Source organism: Panthera tigris, chromosome A3, assembly GCF_018350195.1.
Source record: "Panthera tigris isolate Pti1 chromosome A3, P.tigris_Pti1_mat1.1, whole genome shotgun sequence".
Classification (NCBI taxonomy): domain Eukaryota; kingdom Metazoa; phylum Chordata; class Mammalia; order Carnivora; family Felidae; genus Panthera; species Panthera tigris.
The window spans coordinates 103,724,446-103,746,018 of NC_056662.1; the positions used below are offsets into that span (position 1 = coordinate 103,724,446).

The 21,573-nt window shown below is 53.0% G+C and overlaps 1 protein-coding gene and 1 long non-coding RNA gene across 2 annotated transcripts in view; one reads left to right on the forward strand and one right to left on the reverse strand.

The window, feature by feature from the left end:
- The window catches only part of MAL (mal, T cell differentiation protein), a 24,956-nt gene continuing 3,383 nt past the window's right edge, over positions 1–21,573 (forward strand). Inside the window, exons 1-3 of the mRNA XM_007082471.3 lie at positions 1–419; positions 18,455–18,622; positions 19,854–19,979. Of these exons, the coding sequence (XP_007082533.2) occupies positions 327–419; positions 18,455–18,622; positions 19,854–19,979 (387 nt within the window). The 5' untranslated portion in view covers positions 1–326. The remainder of the gene's footprint in view (positions 420–18,454; positions 18,623–19,853; positions 19,980–21,573) is intronic.
- LOC122237384 lies at positions 3,685–5,087 on the reverse strand. The gene is made up of 3 exons (XR_006215896.1): positions 4,645–5,087; positions 3,939–4,245; positions 3,685–3,842 (listed from the first exon to the last, which is right to left on the reverse strand). It is a non-coding gene; the product is annotated as an uncharacterized LOC122237384 (long non-coding RNA).

Below are 21,573 nucleotides of genomic sequence, written 5' to 3' on the forward strand. Positions count from 1 at the left end.
AGCGCCTCGCCAAAGTGGCTCTGTCCCCCTCCGGGTGGGAGGTGGCGCCGGAGTGGGTCGCAGGAGTCAGGCCCCCGCCTCCAGCTCCGCACGCCCGCTGCGCGCTCTCCAGGTGGGGCAGGGCGGCGCCCGCGGCGCGCACCGGGGACCTGGGCGGGGACGGGGCGGGCGGTGACCAGGGCTCCTCCCTTTTCGACCCCGGGCTCCCTACTCTTAACCCGCGCGCGGGGGCGCCCGGGCCACTGGGTTCCGCAGAGCGAGCTAGCGGTCAGTGCAAAGCCGGAGCCGCGCGCGTCCAGACCCGAGGCCGACGCCAGCACGCCGGCATGGCCCCCGCAGCGGCGTCGGGTGGCAGTACCCTGCCCAGCGGCTTCGCGGTCTTCACCACCTTCCCGGACCTGCTCTTCATCTTAGAGTTTGTGAGTCGCCGGCGCGCCCGCGCCTGTGCTAGGGAAGGGGCGGAATGGTGGTGGCTGCGCGGGTCCCCGGAGCATCTGGGTAGCGAGGCCACAGTGAGGAAAAAGTCTCTCTCCTCCCACCTTCCAGTCGTTTGACCCCCTCTAGACAAGGGCAGTGGGGTAAACAGTCCCCAGGACCTCGGTGGAAAAACCAAATTCCCAGGATGGGTCAGATGTTGGAAACAGGCCCCGGGTCCACTTGTAGCGCGCCCGTTCCAGAGCTGCGCTCCCAAACCGCTTCACAGGTGCCGCGCCGAGTATGCCCTTCCTGGAGGGCGACGTCCTTGTAGAAGCGTCCAGCTTTTCCCAGGGTTAGGATTTCGTTTAAAAAAAAAAAAAAAATCAAAAGAAACCCGAGTACGTGTTACCAACCGAGGTTTGGAGATTGGGTTGGTGTCGTAGGAGGGGCAGAATCTGGATTGTTCTCTTCTGGCTTTTGAAAGTTTCTGGCGAGTGACCCTACTTGCCACAACTTTGATCGGGGAAATAAACAGGCGTGGTTTGCTCCGTTGCGGTCGTTCTGCCCTGCGCGACGGGTGGGGGGAAGAGAGAGGGACTGGCCTTGAGCGGTCCTGTGCCTCGGCTGACCTTGAGCAGCGGGAACCCCGCTGCACCCGCGGCTGGCCGTTCCTTAAGCCCGAGCCGCACAGCCTCCGCCGCCGGCGGCTTCGGAGAGCGCTTCCTACTCTAGGCTTCTGGTAAAGTGATCACCCTGTGGGGAAGTTCCGACCGCCCTCAGCCTAACCTCCGCAGGGGCTGCGGCCCCTTACCTGGGAGAGGGCATGGTGTTTACTCTGTGGGTGTGGTGCGTTGAGGTCACAGAGACTCCTTCCCTGCACCCCAAACTCAGAAGTGGCCGCCCGGAAAGTTGGTCGAAAAAAAAACTGCCCACACCTGAGTGTGTAAAAATAAACGGGACCCCGGCTTCTGTCTGATTGGAGGCAGGAGGGTGTGAACAGCAAAGGGAGCAGGTTCTGGTCTCCGTGGAGATGGTGGAGGAAAGGGCCAAGGGGGCTGAGGTTCCCTGGGGCACCGTATCCTTGCCGTTGTGTGACTTGGGTTGAGCCCAAACCTGGATGTATCCAGAATGACTTCAAAACCTGGAGCTGGCCAGAATCAAGGAAGTGACATCTAGAAGGAACTCTGGACACCACTAAGCCCAGCCCTACCTACAATTTTCGGATAGGCCCAGAGGGGAGGGGCTTGCATCCACTGGAACATTCTTTTTCCAGATGGCTCATCTGAGTGCTTCTCCTCAGCAGTCAGCCTGTGCTTGCCGAACGCTGGATTTCTGAAAAGAGCATATAGACCTGCGGCTTGGGAATAAGTATTGGGTGGTTCCTTCAGAGGCTACTCTTTACAAAGGCAGGAGTTTCATAACCAAAAGAGATGAGGGCTGATGCTGAGGTGTGATGGGGCAAGAGAGATTTTTAAGCAGCAAAAGGTCTCCTTAGTGTCTCTTACATTGCCCTCATGAGTGGCTGACTCTGCCTTTGTAGCTCTTCGAGGAACACTAAAACAAGAATCAGGAAAGAGTGTGTTACTTGAGCTCCAGGCAGAAGACGGGGGCCCCATCCTCCTGCTGCCCTGACAAGAATGGGCTCAGGTGGCCGCAGGGGGTGGCAGGTGGGGGCGGAGGGGTGCTGGCCTCACCGAGGGGACAAGCCTCCCAATGCCTCCTCTTGGTATCACAGCTTAGGGGAAGGAGTGCTCCCGCCCAGCCAGGCAGAGCCAAACAGGGCGATCTGCTGGATGGGGATAGGAGGATACCCCGCTGCCAAAACCCACCAAGTGAAAGTGGAAGGCTGGAGGTGGGAAATCTCAGAACCATGGATTAGTGGAAATTTACTCCTCCCGGGGCGGTTTTGTGACCTGACATAGTAGGGGCTTCTGGAAGAAATAATTCTTTCCTGCTTGGAACTTTCCTCTCGGCTGTCTGAGAAGTGATTTTTTTTTCTCCTCAACCCTTGCCCTGCTCCCTCACCTCCCTCCTTTCCCCCCAACTTCCTGAGAGACTGAGGGTGCCTCAGTGGTCTCTCTCAACCTCTATCCAAAAAGACACACAACCCAGTTAGAAAATGTGCAACAAACTTGAATAGGCATTCCTCCGGAGAAGCTGTACAAACGGCCAAGGGGCGCGTGGAAAGATGCTCAGCATCATTCATTATTAGGAAAATGAGATAAAAACCACAATGAGGTACAATTTCACATGAAATTATGGTGATTATTATTAAAAAAGAAAAAAGGAAATAGCAAGTGCTGGCCAGGATGTGAGGAAATTAGAACCCTCACACATTGCTGATGGAAATGTAACATGGCTCATCTGCTTCTGGAAAACAGTTTGGTAGTTCGTGAAAAAAAAAAAAAAATTACCATTTGACCCAGCAATTCCATGCCTAGGTTTTTAACCAAGATGATTAAAAGCTGGGACCTGAACAGGTACACGTACACGCATGTTCTTAGCGGCACTGTTCACAATAACCAACAGGTGGAAACAGCCCCAGTGCAATGGCTGGAGAGACAAATTGTGATATATCCATACAGTAGAGTATTATTCAACCATAGAATGGAACAAAAAATACTGATACATACTACAAAGGTGATCAACTTTGAAAACACTGCGCTAAGTAAAAGAAGCCAGACAGGAAAGGTCACGTATGCTTCCATTTATATAAATATCCAGAATACGTAAACCCATAGAGACAGAGCACAAACTGGTGGTTTTCCAGGGACTGAGATGAGAGGGTTAAGGGGCCAGGTTTCCTTTTGTGGTGGTGAAAATGTTTTGAAGTTAGAGGGGGTGGTTGCACAACGTGAGTATATTAAATGCCACTGAACTGGTCAATTTAAAATGGGTAATTTGGGGGCACCTGTCGGTTGGGGGTCTGACTTCATGTGGCTCAGGTCTTGATTTCAAGGTTCACAGGTTTGAGCCCCGCGTCGGGCTCTGTGCTGACAGCTCAGAGCCTGGAGCCTGCTTCGGATTCTGTGTCTCCCCCTCTCTCTGCCCCTCCCCTGCTCATGCTCTGTCTCTCTCGCTGTCAAAAACAATAAATTAATATATATATATATATATATATATATATTAAAATGGTTGACTTTATGTTATGTAGACTTAAATTTTTTAAGAAACAAACGTCAAGAAATATTTCATATTACAGGAACGGCACCCATATAATTATCATTCCACTTTGTCAAATCTTAATAGTTGGCTTTATTTTCTTTTAGTATGAGGGAAATAAAGCTTTTCAGATGGCACCACGCCCACTGGAAACTCCACCATTATCTTCTCTTCCCTCCATCCTTGGGGCAATCTCGAGGCTAAATGGAGTAGTGTTCATTACCCCGGAGCAGGGTTTATTTAGACCTTCACTGCATACCTAACTATGGGCAGATTACACATGGCATTATTTTAAGTTTTCACTTTATGAAAATAGCAACACACACACACACACACACACACACACACACACACATTACCTATCCCACTGCAGCAGGCTTTTCATACAAAGTTGTTTTGAGGCTTACACAGGTTGATACTCTTTATCCCGTCTGCTGTTCATGGACATTTTGCTATTTTCAATTTGTTGCTTTCTGCCGTTGCATTGCCAAGAACATTCTTGTATGTGCCTCTTTAGTTACCTGCTGGGGATTTCTTCCCAAAGGGAGGGTTTGACCTCCTGGTTCATAGGGAATGCACCTCTTTTGTTTCCCCAGATGTCACCGCATCCCTGTCCAAAAAGGGTAATTCCAGTTTCCATACTCCAGAAGCAGAGGGACCTGGAGGCTGATGAAGCATAATTAAGCTCAGGTCCCTTCCAAGACCCTGCCTTATTTTGTATTCTTTAATAAAGAAGGGCCCCAAATTGTACAAGTTTGGAGCTAAACAAGCCCCCATTGTTCCTCATCCGTGCCACACTTGATAACATCAGAATTTGTAATTTTCAGCGAACCCAGTGGGTGTGAAATGCTTGGGTATGTATAAAATCTGTAGTCCTTTGAATTGATTAGTCATAGTTCACACGCCCACGCCTGACCTCCCAATAGCTTGGGAGTCACAGATGCCAGCGTCTGAAGCGAACAGGGTGGAGCCCCACCCCCCTCCCAAGGCAAGGAAACTGCCCACAGGGACAGGGAAGGGTGGTGGCTCCGGCGAGGCACTGGTGGGGGTGTATGGCAACCTTACCCTGGCCCAGCACCCCCATCCCAGACCTCTGAACGCTGCAGGGTCGTCGCAGGAAGTGGAAGGCAGATCCAGCTAGGTGGCGGGACCCCGCCTGTCCGAGCGCCAAGCACCATCAGAGTCACACTGGCTGTACGGCTGTTGTATGCCACAGGGACACTGGTGTCCCCCTTATGGGCAGGCTCGGGGTGGGACGTCCCCTCTCCCAACACGGGAGCAAACCCAGGGCTTTGCTTCTGGCCTGATCCCCTGTCCCCACCCAAGGAGGATTTTTTCCTCTGGGGACCGCAGGCTGTTTCCTCTTCCTCCTCTTCTCTTCTAAGCCAGGGCCTTGGTGACACTTGGTCCACCATTCACAGAACAAAGGTTAACATAGGATGCTTTTTGTCTCAGCTCTGGCCAGGGCCGGAGGAAACTTCTCTTACAAAGTGCCAGGAGAGATAACAGCCGCCCCCCCTCCCCGCCCTTTCAGAACTTGTAAAGGAAATGCCAGAAAACAGGTTATGAAACCTTTAACTCGGCTCCCTCCTCCCCAGCCTATAAAAGAGGAGAAACTGCTGACAGAATGGCTGGGAATGAAGAGAGACTTGGGGAGCGCAGACAAGTAGGGTCAACTGCTGAGAGCCACCGCTCCTGGGGTGCACCTTGTGGGGTGGGGCACGCGGGTGGGGCTTGTCATTGTGATTCTTCCAGTGAACCGGACACAGTAAAATGAGGCCGTTTCCCTGACCCAAAGTGACTGGGGACTTTCATTATTTGAGAGTGACCAGACAAGTCCGGAGACCTGCCCTAGATTTTCACCTGCCTGGGAACAGCGGCCCTACAGAGCCGGGATTGGGCGGTGCGGGTGGGGTGGGAGCAGGATGGGAAAGCAGTTTTCTGGTGGGTGGTCCACCTTCTGGTTACGTGGAGAAGACAGCATGAGCACTCACAGGAGATAAGAGATGTGGAATCACAGAAACCTAATTTGTCGGAGCTGGGAGGAGACTGAGGCTGGGCGAGCTGGACTGGGAGGTGGGGGGGGTGGGGAGGGGGGTGCGCAGCTTACCCTGGTAACTCAGTCTCCAGGGTGGCACTTCTTGTAGTGACAGCAAGTCACATCCAGGTTTCTGCGTTCACCCAAACACCCACGAGGAAGTTTTGCCTGCAGCAGAAAGCATCGTGAAAGGGCGGCCCTGTCCATCTGGCAGCCCTGGGCAGGCCTGGTTCCCTTCTTCTCTTCTCTCCCCCAGAGAGTGAAGGGGCAGCTCAGAGCCACTGGGGAGCTCACAGCCCCTGGGTCTGCTTGTCACAAATACATCCTGAAGGATCTGGGTCACTAGGTCGAGGCTGGGCCCAAGAATCTGCATTTCATAAGCCATTGATTCAGCAAGGTTTGGAGGGGCAGTCGGTAAGCCAGCCCACCCCCTCGATGTTTTCACGTTAAGGACAGGGTAGGGGAGACAGTTCTCAGTGAGAGGCTGGGGCAGGGAGCCAGGTGCCCTAAATATTCTCCTCGGTTCAAGGCAGGCACCCCCTATGCTCCTGTGGAAAGTTCCCTGCTGCCCCAGGCAGGGACCTCTTCTATAGTCACCAGGCAGTGGAGGCTGACCCTGCTGGCCAGCTCAGGACAATGGCTGAGCGTGGCCTTCACTGGCTGTGCCCACTGAGCCTGGCCCTGTGTCCTTGTTTTGCATTGGGGGCCCCTCTCTGTAGCTGTTTAGAAGTGGGTAAGGATATTGCTTTTCTCCTTTCCTCCTCTCTACAGGGAGGGGAAGAATTATAGGTAGAGGGGTTTGTTCTTGGAGTTGAGAAGTGACTTTTCTGGTTTTTCAAGAACCAGAGGACCAGAGGACTGCTTTGATCAGGAGAAAGTGACTTTGAGCTGTTCTCTGGAAACTGCCTAACGTGATGATGGGGCTCAGCCCCCACGTGGTCACGCATATGCCATCACAACCATGCTACGCTGAAAAAGGTTGCTTTCCATAGGTCGTTCCCCAGCTTGATGCAGATGGGGTCATACCCAGAGTGATGTGAGGCATCCTCTCTCTCTGAGTGCTTTCGGGAGAGAGTGGGAGGATCCCAGACGCCACTGCAGGGGAGAGGGAGAGCTCTCACCGGGTCACTCAAGGTGGGCCAGGGACAAAGGCTGACTATTTGCACCTACACCTGCCGTGCCCTGCAAAGGTTGTGTGTCAGCGGGGGGGGGGGGGGGGGGGGGGGGGGGGGGGGGGGGGGGGGGGGGAGTGCCTTGTGTTGCCAGCCTAAGCCGGTTCTGCACAGCCTTTGGAATGGCTTGGCTTTGCTCTGGGCTTAGGCACATCCTCAGGGAAGGGCTGTGGGTGGGGCAGGGCGCTGGGGATTGGACCACACGGGGCCTGCCTTGAGGTGGGATGGGGCCAGCCAGTGGAGGAGATCTGCATCGGGCTAGGGGGCTAAGTCCTAATGGACTCATCGTTGAGCCGCACCTCCACCCCCAACACAAGCCTGTCTGGGGCTTCCTTCTGGGCTCTCAAGTTGCGGTCCCTGGACATAGTGGACATAGTGGTTTGGACCAAAGGCCACCAGAGAGGGGCACTAAAATATTCCAGCAGGTGTTCTCTTGCAGTGCTGATGGATGTGAGGACAGTGAGTGAGTGAGTGAGTGAGTGAATGAGCGACGCCCCTAGACCCTAAAGCACTAATGCCATGGACAAGTATAGACTGACCCCTCACAGGCTTCAGATTATTCCTGGGGTCCTGGAGCAGGTTCCTGGTACTCTCTGCATTGTGGGGCCTCGACTTACCTTCTACATTCTGGTGGAAAGGTTTAGCTCCTAGTTGGCTCCTGCTGGACACCAGCCGCATGATTATTTTCCAGGGTCATGTACGGGCATTGGTTTTCCGCCATGCTTAGCCCCAGGCTCTCTACCACTCCCACCTCATTAATAGCTAATGTTCTGCCCACATCGGGGCAAAACAACTCCCTAAGGCCTGAGAAAAATATGTAGGAGCTAAAAGAAAAGCCTTGTCGTGAGCCATCACACATTGATATGCACGGGCAGTGGGAAGAGGCACTGGCCAGGCTCAGCTGACCTGAAATTCCACACCATAGCCCCGGATTCCTGTTAGAATAATGCAGTTGGGCTGGGAGGGAAGGGGCAGGAAGAGGGGAAGGGGGGAGAGAGGAGAAGGATATCCCTAAAACTCCTGGATCCAGCTTTGAAGGCCTAAAGAGAAGCCAGAATCCAGGCTTTAAGGGGCGAGGGGGGCGGGGCGCAGGTAGACAGTCCAGGAATGGAGCAAATGGGGAAGGAAGTGAAAGCTGGCATGGTTGTACCTGTTAGTAGGGGTCGGGGGGCGGGGGGGGGGTGCAGGTCATGACAAACATCCTGTTGATGGACCCGGGGATGAGAACCACAGGCCTGTGCCTGCAGAAGAGAGTGATGTCCTTCAGCGTTCTGACCTTTTGCTTGTTTTTTGGTCTTAAACACAAACCTTGGTATTCTTTTCCTCTGAAAGAACAGAGCCCATTGAGCAGGCGGAGGAGTGGGGGAGGGGAAGCCTGCTTCCAGAAGCCACCTCCTTTGCAATTCTCTCTGGACCCAGGGCAGCTGGGAGGGAGCAGGGTGAAGGCTAATGGGCTAGTCTCCTATCATTCTGTTGCTGTTCTCCCGGCTATTTCCAAAGGGACCCTAGACACGGTGGGTGGGTGGGATTTCATGGTGACCTGCTTGTGGGTGGGCTTGGGTAACTGCCCTAGGCTCTCCAGCCAGCCTGTCAGAGCTGGTACTCAGCAGCTGTGGGGATGTGAGCCTGTGACTGCGCCTCAGTTTCTGCATCAGTAAAATGGGGATATAACAGCACCTACCTCAAGGATTGATGTGAGGAGTGTTATGCACAAAGCTCTTAAGATAACATGATGCACGTAGTAACTGCTGAATAGCTATTAAGTACAACTCTTATTAATTTTCTAATGACTCAAACACCTGCTCTGAGAGCAACTAGCCAATCCCTGCTAAAATAACTGCACGGTGGGGACCATAAGACCCATCCCACGCCACCTTTTGCCTTCGATGCCCTTCTCGGGCAGTGTAGAGGCAGAGGGTACGTGAGATTTGGAAGTGGGTGGGGCTGTTGAGGGCCCACTTGCCGTGTCTCTGGGGTCATCAAGTACTGCATAGACACCACCCTCTGTAGGGCCCTCCTAGCAGCGTGATTATTTCTGGCTCCCCTGCTCAGAGCTGCCCCTGGCCAGCCTGATGGGGTGGCCCAGGGGACGGGAGGCCCCGGCAGTCCTGCCCTGCCTTCTGCCTCAGAGGCGGGGGATATCTTAAGCCTCTCTCATGTACCACCCTGCCAGCTTGGTGCCAGCTTGGTGACTTCTCAGTGCCACACACATTGCTGCGTCTGCCCAAGGGGAAGGAGCCAATTACCAGTGAGCCTGGGATTAAGCCTTCCAAAAATGATTTGTCTTCAGTGTCAGTGTATCACCATTTGGAAGGGCATTGGTTCAGGAAGAGGGCAGCCTCTGGCACAAAAGTGTGCCCTCACCTCCCCAAGCCTCCATCCTGCCCTGTGGCTGGTGATAAGCCGAGCACAGGTGGGTGGAGGGGACTGGCAGGAAGGATTCCACCTTGCTTTTGTGTCCTAGGACTCTTTCCAGAACCAGCCCGTAGTCCTCCACTGGTCTCCATTCGAGGTCTTCCTTTAGTGCAGATGGCATGGTGGGACTAAGTCCTCTATCCTTCAGGCCTGGGCTTTCCTCATACCTCCACCAGGGGTGCCCACCCTGAGAGCACCCCGATGCTGCCATATGGCACCTGTATTGCAGGCCATTGCTTGGGGTACGTCTCCCGCCTGGACCCTAAGTCCGGCCATGTTCCCAGCACAAACTGTGCACCCCAAAGAATTTGTCGTTAGCCTGCATTGGTAGGACAGGGGCTAACTTCTTGCCTCCCACCTGGCTAATATTTATGAATCACAAGAGGAGTCAAGGACAGATGGAAGGTGAAACTGACAGTTACCACCCATTCCCAAGGGGAGATGGAAGGTGAAACTGACAGTTACCACCGATTCCCAAGAAAGAACCCCCAGGACCCTGAAAAGAAGCCCCGGGCCCTGTAGGTGGCCGGTTCCTTCTCCCTGCCCTGCATAATCCACACCTGTTTTATTCGGTGGCTCACCAAATTGCTATCCTCCTTGGTGATTCCCATTAGTTCCTTTTGTTTTTCTTGCACTGAAGCCACTCCCGTCTGGTCTAGTAGTTGGCATGGATTTGCTGCTCTTTTACAGGTAGCTTGCTGGTACTTTTCATGGAATCTCCTAGCTTCTGTTTATCCCGCTGGGTAAAGCCCCTGGGTGTAGGTGTGGTTAGGAAACTTTTCCGTTCACATGAGGACAAGCTTATCTGAAAGCCCCTAGCTTTGTGGACCCAAGAGAACTTTTCATTCATTCAGGAATGAGTGACTGTCCTCCGCATAGGGAAGGAGGTAGCATTAATCAGTGAGCAGTGGCCAGTGCCTGAAGTACAGGGGTAATGGGTACTGTGGAAGAGATCTCCCCGGGACTTGAGAGAAGTGGGACCGAAGGCCTGGACAGGGGCCTTTTCTCAGTCCACACCCACCATGTTAATGTCGACGGCAGACCTGAACTCACCCCCATCCCCTTGAATCTCAAGTCTCTATCTCCCTCTTCACAAACCGACTCCAGGCCCCCTGAGTCCTGGCCTTACCTCCAGATTAGACAAAAGGACACCATCTAAGCCTGCCTTGGGAGGGATAATGGCACGATGTGTCCCTCTGGAAGGATGAGCCTGCTGATGAAGGGGCCAGGAGGGCACAGCAACTTGCACTAGTAAACTGAGTCAGGTGGCCTCAACACCACTCCCAGTGTTTGCCTTGGGAGTAGCCTCAGAGGTCAGATTCCCCATAAGCTGCCTTGTCAGTTGACAGAGGGGGGCAGGGGTCTGCACATGGAAAACTTTCTGATCCCTCCCCCCAGACACCTCCTTATAGGGTAAGAATAAGGGATCTGTTCAAATTGCTGGGCTCTATCCCTCTCCCAGGCAGAGGTGTTGAGCTGGTCACCCTCACTGGGGTCCCGATACTTTTACCAGGACCTGCCTCTGCCCCTGGCGGACCAGAGCCGCTCCAGTGGAGCCTGGCAGCAAGACTGGAAGGGAGGGATGGACTCTGTTTTTAGTGCATGTCTTTGGATAAGGTCTACCTCCGTAGGTGTACCTGCCTCGGTGCTTACTGGCCACGGTCAGGGGCACTCAGCATCTGTTACATGCGTGAATGAACAAATAAATGAGTGGGTGAGCAAGGGAGCAAGCGAAGGGAGCTTTTCCTTCGACTTGCTGGGAGCCGAGTTCCTCTCCACCAGGCAGGTGGGGCTCACACGAGAACCAGAGAAGCTGGCATAAGCCCCACATGTGTGCCTCTGGCCATCTTGTCTCCATAGGAAAAGAGTCCCCCCGTCTTCCTCTCAGACCTGTTTTCTGAGGAGCCAAGGGAAGTATGGGAAAGGCTTCAGGGTCTTGGAGTTTTGGTCTTTCCCTCTGGCCTCCCTCTGCACACTCTCCTACCACCTGGTGCTTCTGTCCCCTTGACTTCCCCTTGCTGCCACTCCCCTGCTCTCCAACAGCTCATCCATAACCAGCCTGTACACACACTCACACCCGCATGCACACACACACACACACACACACACACACACACACAAATACCCTCTGCTCTAACTCACAGAATGATGAATCTTTTTAGCCACCCAACCCTAGAGCTGGTTGAGTCTCTCCTCCAGCACAGTTACTGTACTGGTCAGACCACCTACACAACATGTCTGTCTGGCATTGCAATAACCCCTGACTACTGAAATAGTCCAGTCGAGTATGGACCTTTCCAGAAACACAAACTGAGGTTACTTTCCGGCCTGTTGGCCAAAGTGCTCGGAGCTCACAGCAGCTGGGACCCGTCTCCTCTGGTGTGGCCATCTTTCCTTTGCCTTCCTGGGGAGATGATTTGTGACCGCCTGACCAAAGTGGTAAGACAGCTTAGTGTTAGGTGCACAGTCTGTGTTCGGTAATAAGTTTCCTCTCCTCCTCAAGAGTTTGAATTACAAACTCCTGTTCAGATGTGCCTTCAGGGCACACACACCATGCCCTCAGAGCCATTGGGAATTCCGATGCGGGGCCCCAAGGCGTATGTGTGTATGTGGAAAGCCCTGAATGGGAAGTCCTCTTTAGTTCACGCCTTGACTTGTTACTGGAAAAGTGTCTGCTTGTGAAGACCCTGACAAAGCAAAATATCCAGAAAAATATCCAGAGAATTTGAGCAATTCTTCTGAGTTGACTTCGGTTATCCCAGTTGTGCAGCAGAAACACTGCACAATGGTGGATGCAGAACTCTTTCATCCCTGGTCAAGCAATGGAAACACCACACGAATCTCAAGAATGTGCTGGAGGATTCCTTTCCCCCCCTTTGGAACCAAGGCTCATTGTTTGAAGGAAGGCTCTCTCATATTTTAATGTCCTTTGTGTTTCCTTCCACAAAGGCAGACACATTTTTCTCAACTTCAGATTTCTAGAAGATCACCAATTTTTCTCTTTTTAATGGTTTTGAAGTTATTTTATTTTATTTTTACTTGTGCGAGAGAGAGAGAGAGAGAGAGAGAGTGCACAAGAGGGGCAGAGGGCAAGAGAGACGGATCCCAAGCAAGCTCCACATTCAGCACTGAGCCCGACATAGGGCTCGATCCCACGACCCTGGGATCATGACCTGAGCAGAAATCAAGAGTCAGATGCTCAACTGACTGAGCTACCCCAGGCACCTCTGAAGTTATTATTAAATTCTGGGTCCCAGGAGGGTTTGGAGTGGATAATTGTGCATGTTGAGATCCTAGACCCACTGGAATGGTGGGTGACAGACGAGGCTTTGCCTCATCATATGGCAGTTGAGACAGCGAGCGCTCGGACTGCCTACCATCTTTCAGGCACTCCACAGACATAACCCCATTTCACCCCGATCCCACGAGGTGGGCGCTGTTGTTATCACTCTTTTTCAAATAGGGAACAGAGAGGTTAAGTAACTTGCCCAGAGACAACAGGCCATCCCGTTGTAAAGTGGCAGAGCTGAGACTGAAACTTGGTAACTCAGTCTCTGAAGTCTACACCCTTAACCATGCTAGCCTGCTAATCCTGTGGATTAATTCCGAAAGAAAAATTGAGAAGCTTCTCTGAGTTTACACAAGAGCTCCCCTGAAGACTGTCTCCTGAGGAAATTTTTTTCCACAAAAATCATTGGATTGGTCAGGCCACGATTTATAAACTCGTTTAAGTCTTTGAAATTTTTTGGTCTGGTTTTTTATATCACCCCTGGTTCTTAGGGAACCTCGACCCTGCTCAGCATCTAAAACTGGACTGAATTAAAAACAGGCAGTTTCCAGTCCAGAAACAGCAGGGGTAGGGGCCTCAGATCTCCAGCGCATTCCCATTCACAGATACATCTGCCTGACACCCAAGGACCAGCTAATCTCATATTCAAGGCAAGACAGGGATTGAAGCTTGAGGAGAGGGGAGGTAAGGGAGCTTTGCCCCTGGGCTCCCAGAGCCCAGTCAGGAACTGGAGAGGTGTCTCCACTGGCACCACGGGACAGCCGAGCTGGGCACTGGAGACAGGAGCCAGCTGGTATTCTGTTTGATAGGAATTACCAGAACATAATCTAACGGCTTGTGTTGTGGAAATGTGTTCTAAGGCTTTTGGCAAACAGCCTGGGACGTCTGTTCCTTGTGCTATAACTCTCCTTCTCTCCACTTGAGAGTCAAACCCTGGGCATTACTGTGTTTTCAGGTTGTCCCAGGCAATTCTCGTGTAGAGTGAGGATTGCAAACCGTGTGCGTTAGCCCAGACCCACCCCCATTTTCCAACATGGGGATCAGGACCCCACAGAGAGAGCTCAATGCAGATGACTCCCGGGCCGCCCAACTTAGAGACCGTTTTCTGCCACCACCTTAGCCAGCTGCACCATCTCAGTTATGGAAGACGGTGACCTGGGTGTAGGCGGTGGGTGGTGGGAAGTCCAGCCTGTTGACAGAGACGAATGGAAACTGGGGTCATGCCTCCACTTGTGTTTCAAAATGACTGCTTCTCGGCATTGGGAGCTGGGAGCTGGGAGCTGCTTGGAGTTTTCTTTACAAAGGGAAATGCTTGAACCCTCACCTACCCCTTTCTCTTGACAAATATTTGGCCAGTGGGGTCCTGAGGGCAGGATGGGGTGGACTGCTCCCTGCCCAGGATGCCTTATCTCCCCGGGTGTGGGTGCTCTGCTTGTTCTCTCTGTTTGCTCTCTGCACACTTAGTAGGTGAAGTGGGGCGGGCACTGGCTTTGCCCCATGATTCACACTGAACCCCAGCTTTCCACGCAATGGGGCCTTAAAGGCCTTCACCCTGGCCTGGCAATCAGTTCTGTCTTGAGCCTCACCCCCTCTTGAGCCCCATCTCCAGCCACTCTCCCCTCTCATTGCCTACCTTATGCCCAGCTCCCTGGTTTTCTGAAGCCCTCACTGCTGCTTCAGCATTCTCTGGACTTGGCATATTATATTATATTTTATTATATTATATATTTATTATTTATACTATATTATATTATATATTTATATTATATATTTATTATTTATATTATATTATTTATATTATATTATATTATATATTTATTATTTATATTATATTATATATTTATTGCTTATATTATATTATATTATATTATAATCTTTCCTCCCTCCAGAAAGCCACTCCTTGTTGACCCTTAGGCCCAGTTAACCAGCTAGTCTACCTCCCCCTGCAAGACTCGATTGAGGCCCTGCACCAGTCCAAGCCGCTTTGCCCACTCAGGGCTGGCTGCCACCCTGCACTGTAAACTGGCTGCCTCCGCCTCTGTCTCTGAGGGCTGTTGGCCTCCGGGGTGAGCAGTGTCTCACCCCCGCTGCGGCTGGGCACAGCGCCAGAAGCTTCGCACTCACACCCGCAGTGCCGGCCAGTGTGCTCCAGCCTGCAGTGGGAAGACACAGCGGCAAACTGCCATGTGCAGACAAGGAAGCCGAGGCCCAAGAGACTGGCTCCTGCTGCGGCCTCCGCCAGCGGCTTGGGAGGAGCGCCCCATCAGCGCGAGCGAGCGAGCGAGCCGCTGGCGGAGCAAAGGCGGCGGGGTGCAGGGTGCATTATGCGGGCGCTGCGGGGCGCTGGCCTTGGCCGGCCCAGAGGAGCCTCCACGCATGCGCAGCTGTTGGCTTCCCACGGGCCCCCGCAACGGACTTCTCATGAGTGGGGCCCGTTTCCACAGACGTGCCGCTGGGAATAGACACCCTCCTCGGCTCAGCCTCATCTTTTTCCACTTACCCCTCCTCATCTTTTTCCACTTACCCCTCCTGTCCTCGCGATTGTTCTGCCTCCCCCACCCCCACCCCTCCCAGCCTGTGGCCCCTTCCTGCAGCTGCGGCCCCACCTTTCTCACCGCCCCCCCCACCACCGCGCCCCGGGTACCCCAAGGGGCAGGGCTGTGAGGGGTGCAGGACAGGCCCCTACCAGTCTTCTTCCCCACCCCCCCCCACCCCCCCGGGTTCTAATCACTTCATCCGTGCTGTGAGGACCTTACCTTCACATGATGAGTGACTTAAAATACATTCCAGGGACAGGCAGGACCGCCACATGCTTGCTTTAGGAACCTCCCTGCGAATCAGTGCTTCCTCAGCTGTTTGCGGCTTGGAGGCTCCAGAGAAATGGGACACATTCACTCAGTGTCTCCCCCTCCCCCCCAAATGGTGGGGGTCAGAACGGGCCCATGGGACGTGCTGTGATGGTGGAGACATTTTCTAAAGGTGCCCTTGAGAGAGCATTGCTCGCCTTGAAAGACATTATGCTAAAGGAAAGAAGCCAGTTGCAAAAGCCCATCTTTTATTATGTGATTCAACTCATGTGAAAGTTCAGAATAGGGAAATCTACAGACAGGAAGTAGATTAGTGGCCTCTTAGGGATGAGAGGGAGGGAAGGAAGCAATAGCTAAAGGGCACAGGGTTTCTTTTCCCCTTTTTTTTTTTTTTTTAATGTTTATTTATTTTTGAGAGAGAGCCGGGAAGGGACAGAGAGAGAGAGAGAGAAAGAAAGAATCCCAGGCAGGCTCCACACTGTCAACGCAAGAGCCCCGCGTGGGGCTCAATGTCATGAACCGTGAGATCATCCCCTGAGCCAAAATCGAAAGTTGGACACTTAACCGACTGAGCCACCCAGGCACCCCTACAGGGTTTCTTTTGAGGTGATGAAAATGCCCTAAAATTGGTCTGGGGATGATGGCTGTACATGTCTGTGTATATCCCCAAACCATTGAATTGTACGCTTTAAATGGGTGAATTGTATAGTATGTGAATTATATCTCCTTAAAGCTGTCTAAAAGAGAATTGCTTCCCACCATGTTACTATGAAACTTACTGCTATAGATAAACCACACAAAGAAATAAAAAGCATAGGGGCGCCTGGGTGGCTCAGTCGGTTGAGCGACCGACTTCGGCTCAGGTCAGGATCTCACAGTTTGTGGGTTTGAGCCCCACATCGGGCTCTGTGCTGACAGCTCGGGGCCTGGAGCCTGCTTCAGATTCTGTGTCTCCCTCTGTCTCTGCCCCTCCCCTCCTCGAGCTCTGTCTCTCTCTCTCTCTCTCTCTGTCTCTGTCAAAAAAAGAAATAAATATTAAAAAGAAAGGAAGGAAGGAAGGAAGGAAGAGAAAGAAAGAAAGAGAAAGAAAGAAAGAAAGAAAGAAAGAAAGAAAGAAAGAAAAAGAAAGAAAGAAAAAAGAAAGGAAGGAAGAAAAAGACTCATTTCCTGATGTGACATTCAGTGTTCCTCACAGCCATGTCCACTGGCCACCCACAAGCACCTCTGAGGCACCGAGTCCCCCACAGGATTCCCTGACACGCCGCTCTCCCCTCCACATGCAATGCAAACTGTCCCTTTGGGATTGGTGCATAAATCGTTCCAGTTTACCCATATATCTGACCGGAGACCCTGAAGGCAAGTGAACTAACTCAGACACTGAGGTACAGCTGGGAAGGTGTCCCACACCTGGGAGTTAGCCGTGAGCAAGGGGGACCTCACCCCCTCCATCACATGGTCGGGGATAGTGCCACATTGTCACAAGTGCACCTGTTTTGTGCTGGGCACTGCAAAGGAGAAGGGCAGGGCTCCCTGAGACCATATGAACAGGGAACTAACTGAGATTGGTCCACCTTGGATGGTCAGGAGAGGAGCATCCCAGGCCCTTGCCTCTGCCCTCCACACAGGCGTGCCGAGTTCTCCCACTTTTCCATGCCACAATTGGGCCTCCTACATCCAAGTTCTCAGCCACCGGCATGTTCATGTCCCTTTGTCAGGGCCCATTATGGAAAAGGCCAAGCAATCTGTGTGATCTTAAAGGCAACTCTGGATGAAATCTACACACACACACACACACACACATCTTATGTTACAGTGGTCTAAGGATTTTTATTTACCTGCTGTATTTCTCTGTTTGCTCCAATGACTTCAAGTTGTAAAATGTGTCCCACTGCTTCTGCCGGGGCCTTCAGGCACCCTCGGATTCCACAGTAGAGGAGGTTTTCTGGTCAGAGATGCCCATATCTGATTCATTAGGCCCAGCTTGGTTTTGATAACTCCAGATTCTTCATTGCTCTGACTTATCTACTCAAATGTGATTCTCTCCTGATGCTTCTTAGCTGAGAGGCTCAGAGAACACCTACAGGGACAGTGGTCTCTTACGTAGCAGGTGGGCAGCAGGTACAGGAGATGGAATCAAGGTACTGTTTGAGTTCACAAGGCAGGGGACATAGGACTAGGAGGGCAGCCCGTCCACAGCCCCGGATGCTCGAAGCACCCTGGAGACCTTTGACTACAGAGCCCCCTCCACCTGCGTCCCAGCCTTATGTGGGTGAGGGACGGTGGACGAGGCTGACTTCCTGGGGATGAAAGAAGTATGGAAGGTCCCAGCTTGCATTTGTGCGCCTTTGTCCCCGGGGAGCCGGGACCCCTACACTGTCCTTACGAACCTCTTTGAAAACATGGGACTCACTGAGCCCTCAGACATCAACAGGGGCATCTTCCGGGTAATGGCAGGGAAACATTTCTCCCATGCCCGTCCTAGGCCACCTGAAGAGACTCTCCACTCCAGCCCTGACCCTAGTAATCAGAACACTTCCTGGGCTTGGGGATCGAAGGGGACAAATTAAAAAATTATGCTTATGACTTAACGTGATCAATCTATTTTGCCAAGTAAAGACCAACAGAATCTGCTGGTCGCTAACCTTTTGTAAAAGAAACGATATTTCAATGTCAAAATACTAGGATTTAATCTAGGATGTCACCTCAGAATAATGATAATACTGGATGACGTAAGCCCTTTCCTGGGATGACAAATTACCTGGCGTCCACGTGCCTCAGTTTCTCCATCTGACAAATGGGTCGGTACCTCGTTCATAGGGTTGTGAGAATGAACTGAGTTCATATTTGCCAAGTGCTCGGGGCAGTGCCTGGCATGTGAGTGTGATAGACGTTTTTGTCAAATAAAAAATTGAAATTGTATTTAAAACAGGCATGACCAAGGCAGGCAAGCAGGGGCTTGGGAAGACTGGGTCAGTGCAGGCTAGAGCCTTGAGGGGGAAGAAAGAGTCACTTTTGGTGAGGAAAATGCCCACTGCCATTCTCTGCCTCCTTCCTGTTCTGCCCCTAATGCCCCAGTGTGACCTGTAGGTCTGGCCCTTCCTGGGTATGGGCTCTCCTGCTCTGTTATTCACCCCTGTCCTCCCTCCCTCTGCAGGTCTTTGGGGGCCTCGTGTGGATCCTCATTGCTTCGTCCCTGGTGCCCATCCCCCTGGTCCAGGGCTGGGTGATGTTTGTGTCTGTGTTCTGCTTCATGGCCACCACAGCCCTGCTCATCCTGTACATAGTTGGTGCCCATGGCGGGGAGACTTCCTGGGTCACCCTGGTGAGTCCCAGCCCGGAATGGCTGATGTGGGTGGGTGGGTGGGTGGGTGCTGGACCCTCTCCCCTGGCAAGCTGGCTTTTCCAGTGCTAGGTGAGGCTGCCCATAGATGTCTCCTAGCCACGTTCCAAGGCTCAGCTGGTCAGCCCTTCGGCTCTGAGCTCTCCCCAGCAGCTCTCTGGGGGCTCCCCACAGCCAGGAGGTCAGGAGAAGGTGAAGGCAGAGCTGGATTGCCGCTGCCCAATTCCCACTGGGCCTGCTCTGCTTTCTCCTGCATGACTGCCTTTTTCATGGATAACCAGCAGCCCAACCACCCCTCCCCATGCCACCTGCACCTGCCAGGTGCCTGCTGGCATCTCCCAACGTCCAGGAGGGCTGGTTTCCATCTTGGGGGTGGGCAGGGTCCTGGAGGCTGGCCTTGGCTGCTCTGTGTGAGGCCAGGCTTACTGGCCAGTGTCCAGTGATGACCTTCTAAAGCAGGGTCCCCAAGGAGGGGCTTGGGGGGTGGGGGGAAGGGATGGCCCGTGGACATAATACTGCGTAAATTCTGCCTTAAGGCCCACGAGGGGGGTAAAATGTATGCATGGGACACCTGGCCATTACTTACCATGGAAGAGGGCAGGGCCACTTGGCCAGGCCTTTACTCTCAAAAGGCCTCCTACGGAGACTTTTCGAAATCACCTCCAAATGCCAGCTACTCAAAACCCCCGCTTTGTATTTTCTTGCTTTTAAACGTTCCCGGAGCTCCCCCACCCCCCTCCCCCCCAAAAAACTGACAATAACAAGACAAAACCACAGTGGAAATGGCCTGGGCCTCTCACCCTGCACTGGTCACCGAGGCCACATCTAAACTGAGACTGGACCACATATGACACTTCTCAGGGCCAGAGCCAATTTCTACCTGTTAGATCCCAGGCTGCACCTCCCTGCCCCCACCTCTTACTTGATCCCGCGTCAAGGGAAGGCAGCCAAGGGAAGGCAGCGTGCCTTCTCCCTTAAGTCCTGACTCTGGCCCCCAAACCAGTGAGATGAAACCAGCTCTGTGAGGAGGGGGCTGGGCTATGGTAATGGGGGGATGGGGCAGGGATCTGGGCGGGCAGGCCCTTCCTTCCCAAAGAAGTAGCAGAAGATGAGGGCGGGACCTGAGCCTCGCCAGGAGGGGACAAGGCTGGTAGCCACGCCCTGCCGGGACCACAGCTGCCCATCTCTCTGATGGCCTTTCCTGACCCTGCAGGATGCAGCCTACCACTGTGTCGCTGCCCTGTTTTACCTCAGCGCCTCTGTCCTGGAAGCTTTGGCCACCATCGGGATGCAGGAGGGCTACACCTACAAACACTACCATGAAAACATCTCTGCTGTGGTGAGTCCCCCAGGCAATTTGCCCCCGTTCCCAGTTCCCACCGCCCACCGATGGAGGGTCAGCAGAAGGCTGTTTGGGCCCTCCCCTCTGTTTCCTAGCTCACTGACTTTCGAAGGAATGAAACCTTCCCCTTATTCCTGAAGAAACGAAGCCCTGGAGAAGGGAGGGCATGTGTCCAAGACTCCCCTTGGCCCTCTCTGCTCAGTGCTGCGCTGCCCAGGCCTGGGCTGGCCTAGGAGTCCATGCCTTTGCAAAAGGGACATGACCGTGAGCACCAGGCACTGTCTGAGCTCTCCATAAACGATCTGATTTAACTCTCACGATAACACTAGGGTGTAGGTGCGCTTATTATACCCATTTCACAGATGCAGAACCGGGACACCAAAAACATGGATACCTTGCTCCAAGGTGGCCAGGAATTATTGGTGTCCAGGGCAGGTGACCACTTTTTTTTTTTTAAGTTTTTATTTATTTTTGAGAGAGAGAGAGAGAGAGAGAATGAGCAGGTGAGGGGCAGAGAGAGAGGAGACCGAGAATCCCAAGCAGGCTCCTCACTGTCAGCACAGAGCCCAGTGTGGGGCTCAAACTCAAGAACCGTGAGATCGCGACCAGAGCTGAAGTCAAGAGTTGGATGCTTGACCGACTGAGCCACCCAGGCTCCCCCATCCACACTCTTAGCACCTGTTTGGAGCAGTGAGTTTGGCTACTTGGGTCTCCTGGCTCTCCCTCAAAGCACAGTCAGGCTCGGGGAAGCAGCGAGGTCAGGGATGGAAAATGGAGTGGCCAGTGTCTCCCCAAGCCCTGGCTCTGGAACTGAGGCTGTGGAGAAGCCTTTCTGGGCGCAGCGTGTCCAGACCCCCCAGCTGTGGGTGTTTGTCGCCGCAGTTAGGACTTCAGCTCTTCCCGATGATGCCTCCTGCCTAGCAGCTCTGAGAACCTGCTGGAGGAGGAGGGGCCAGAGCTCAGGCCTCCACCACTTTCTTGAGCAAGTGCCTCAGCTTGCTCATCTGTGAAATGAGACGGTAATTCCTGTCCGACTCCCTCAGGACTACAGACATATTGAACACCTTCCTCCAAGGCCTCACAGCAAGCAATGGGTGGCCTGGGGGCTTGAGCCTCATTCACCCCGTCAGCAGAACAAATGGGGGTGCCAGCTGTGTGTGGCCAGGGTGCAGGCTGCACGCGGGCCCCTGAGCTCTAAAAGAAGCGTTCTCCAACTGTGGGACCAGACCCATTGGTGGACTTCGGGTCCACCAATTTTCTTCTTAATGGATTTTCTTCTTAATGGGATGAATCGGAATGACAGAGAGGAGGAGAATGTTTTGATTCATAAAACTTCTTTCCAGAGTTCTGCATGTGCGGGCTCCCAACAGCATGCAAACTCGCGATATCAGGTGTATTTCTAGTCGTGAGTGAGGTGTAAAAAATAGGGAAGAAGCTTCAGGAAGTCGTGCTCCTCAGATTTCTAGAGGTCGACCTGTGAATCATACAGATCCCGAGGTCAAATGTGATGATAGATCACAAGATGCCGGCTCCGGGTGCCAAAACTGTACTGTCCCCACTTTTTGGAAAGAGTAGAGTAGAGGGTGAGAGA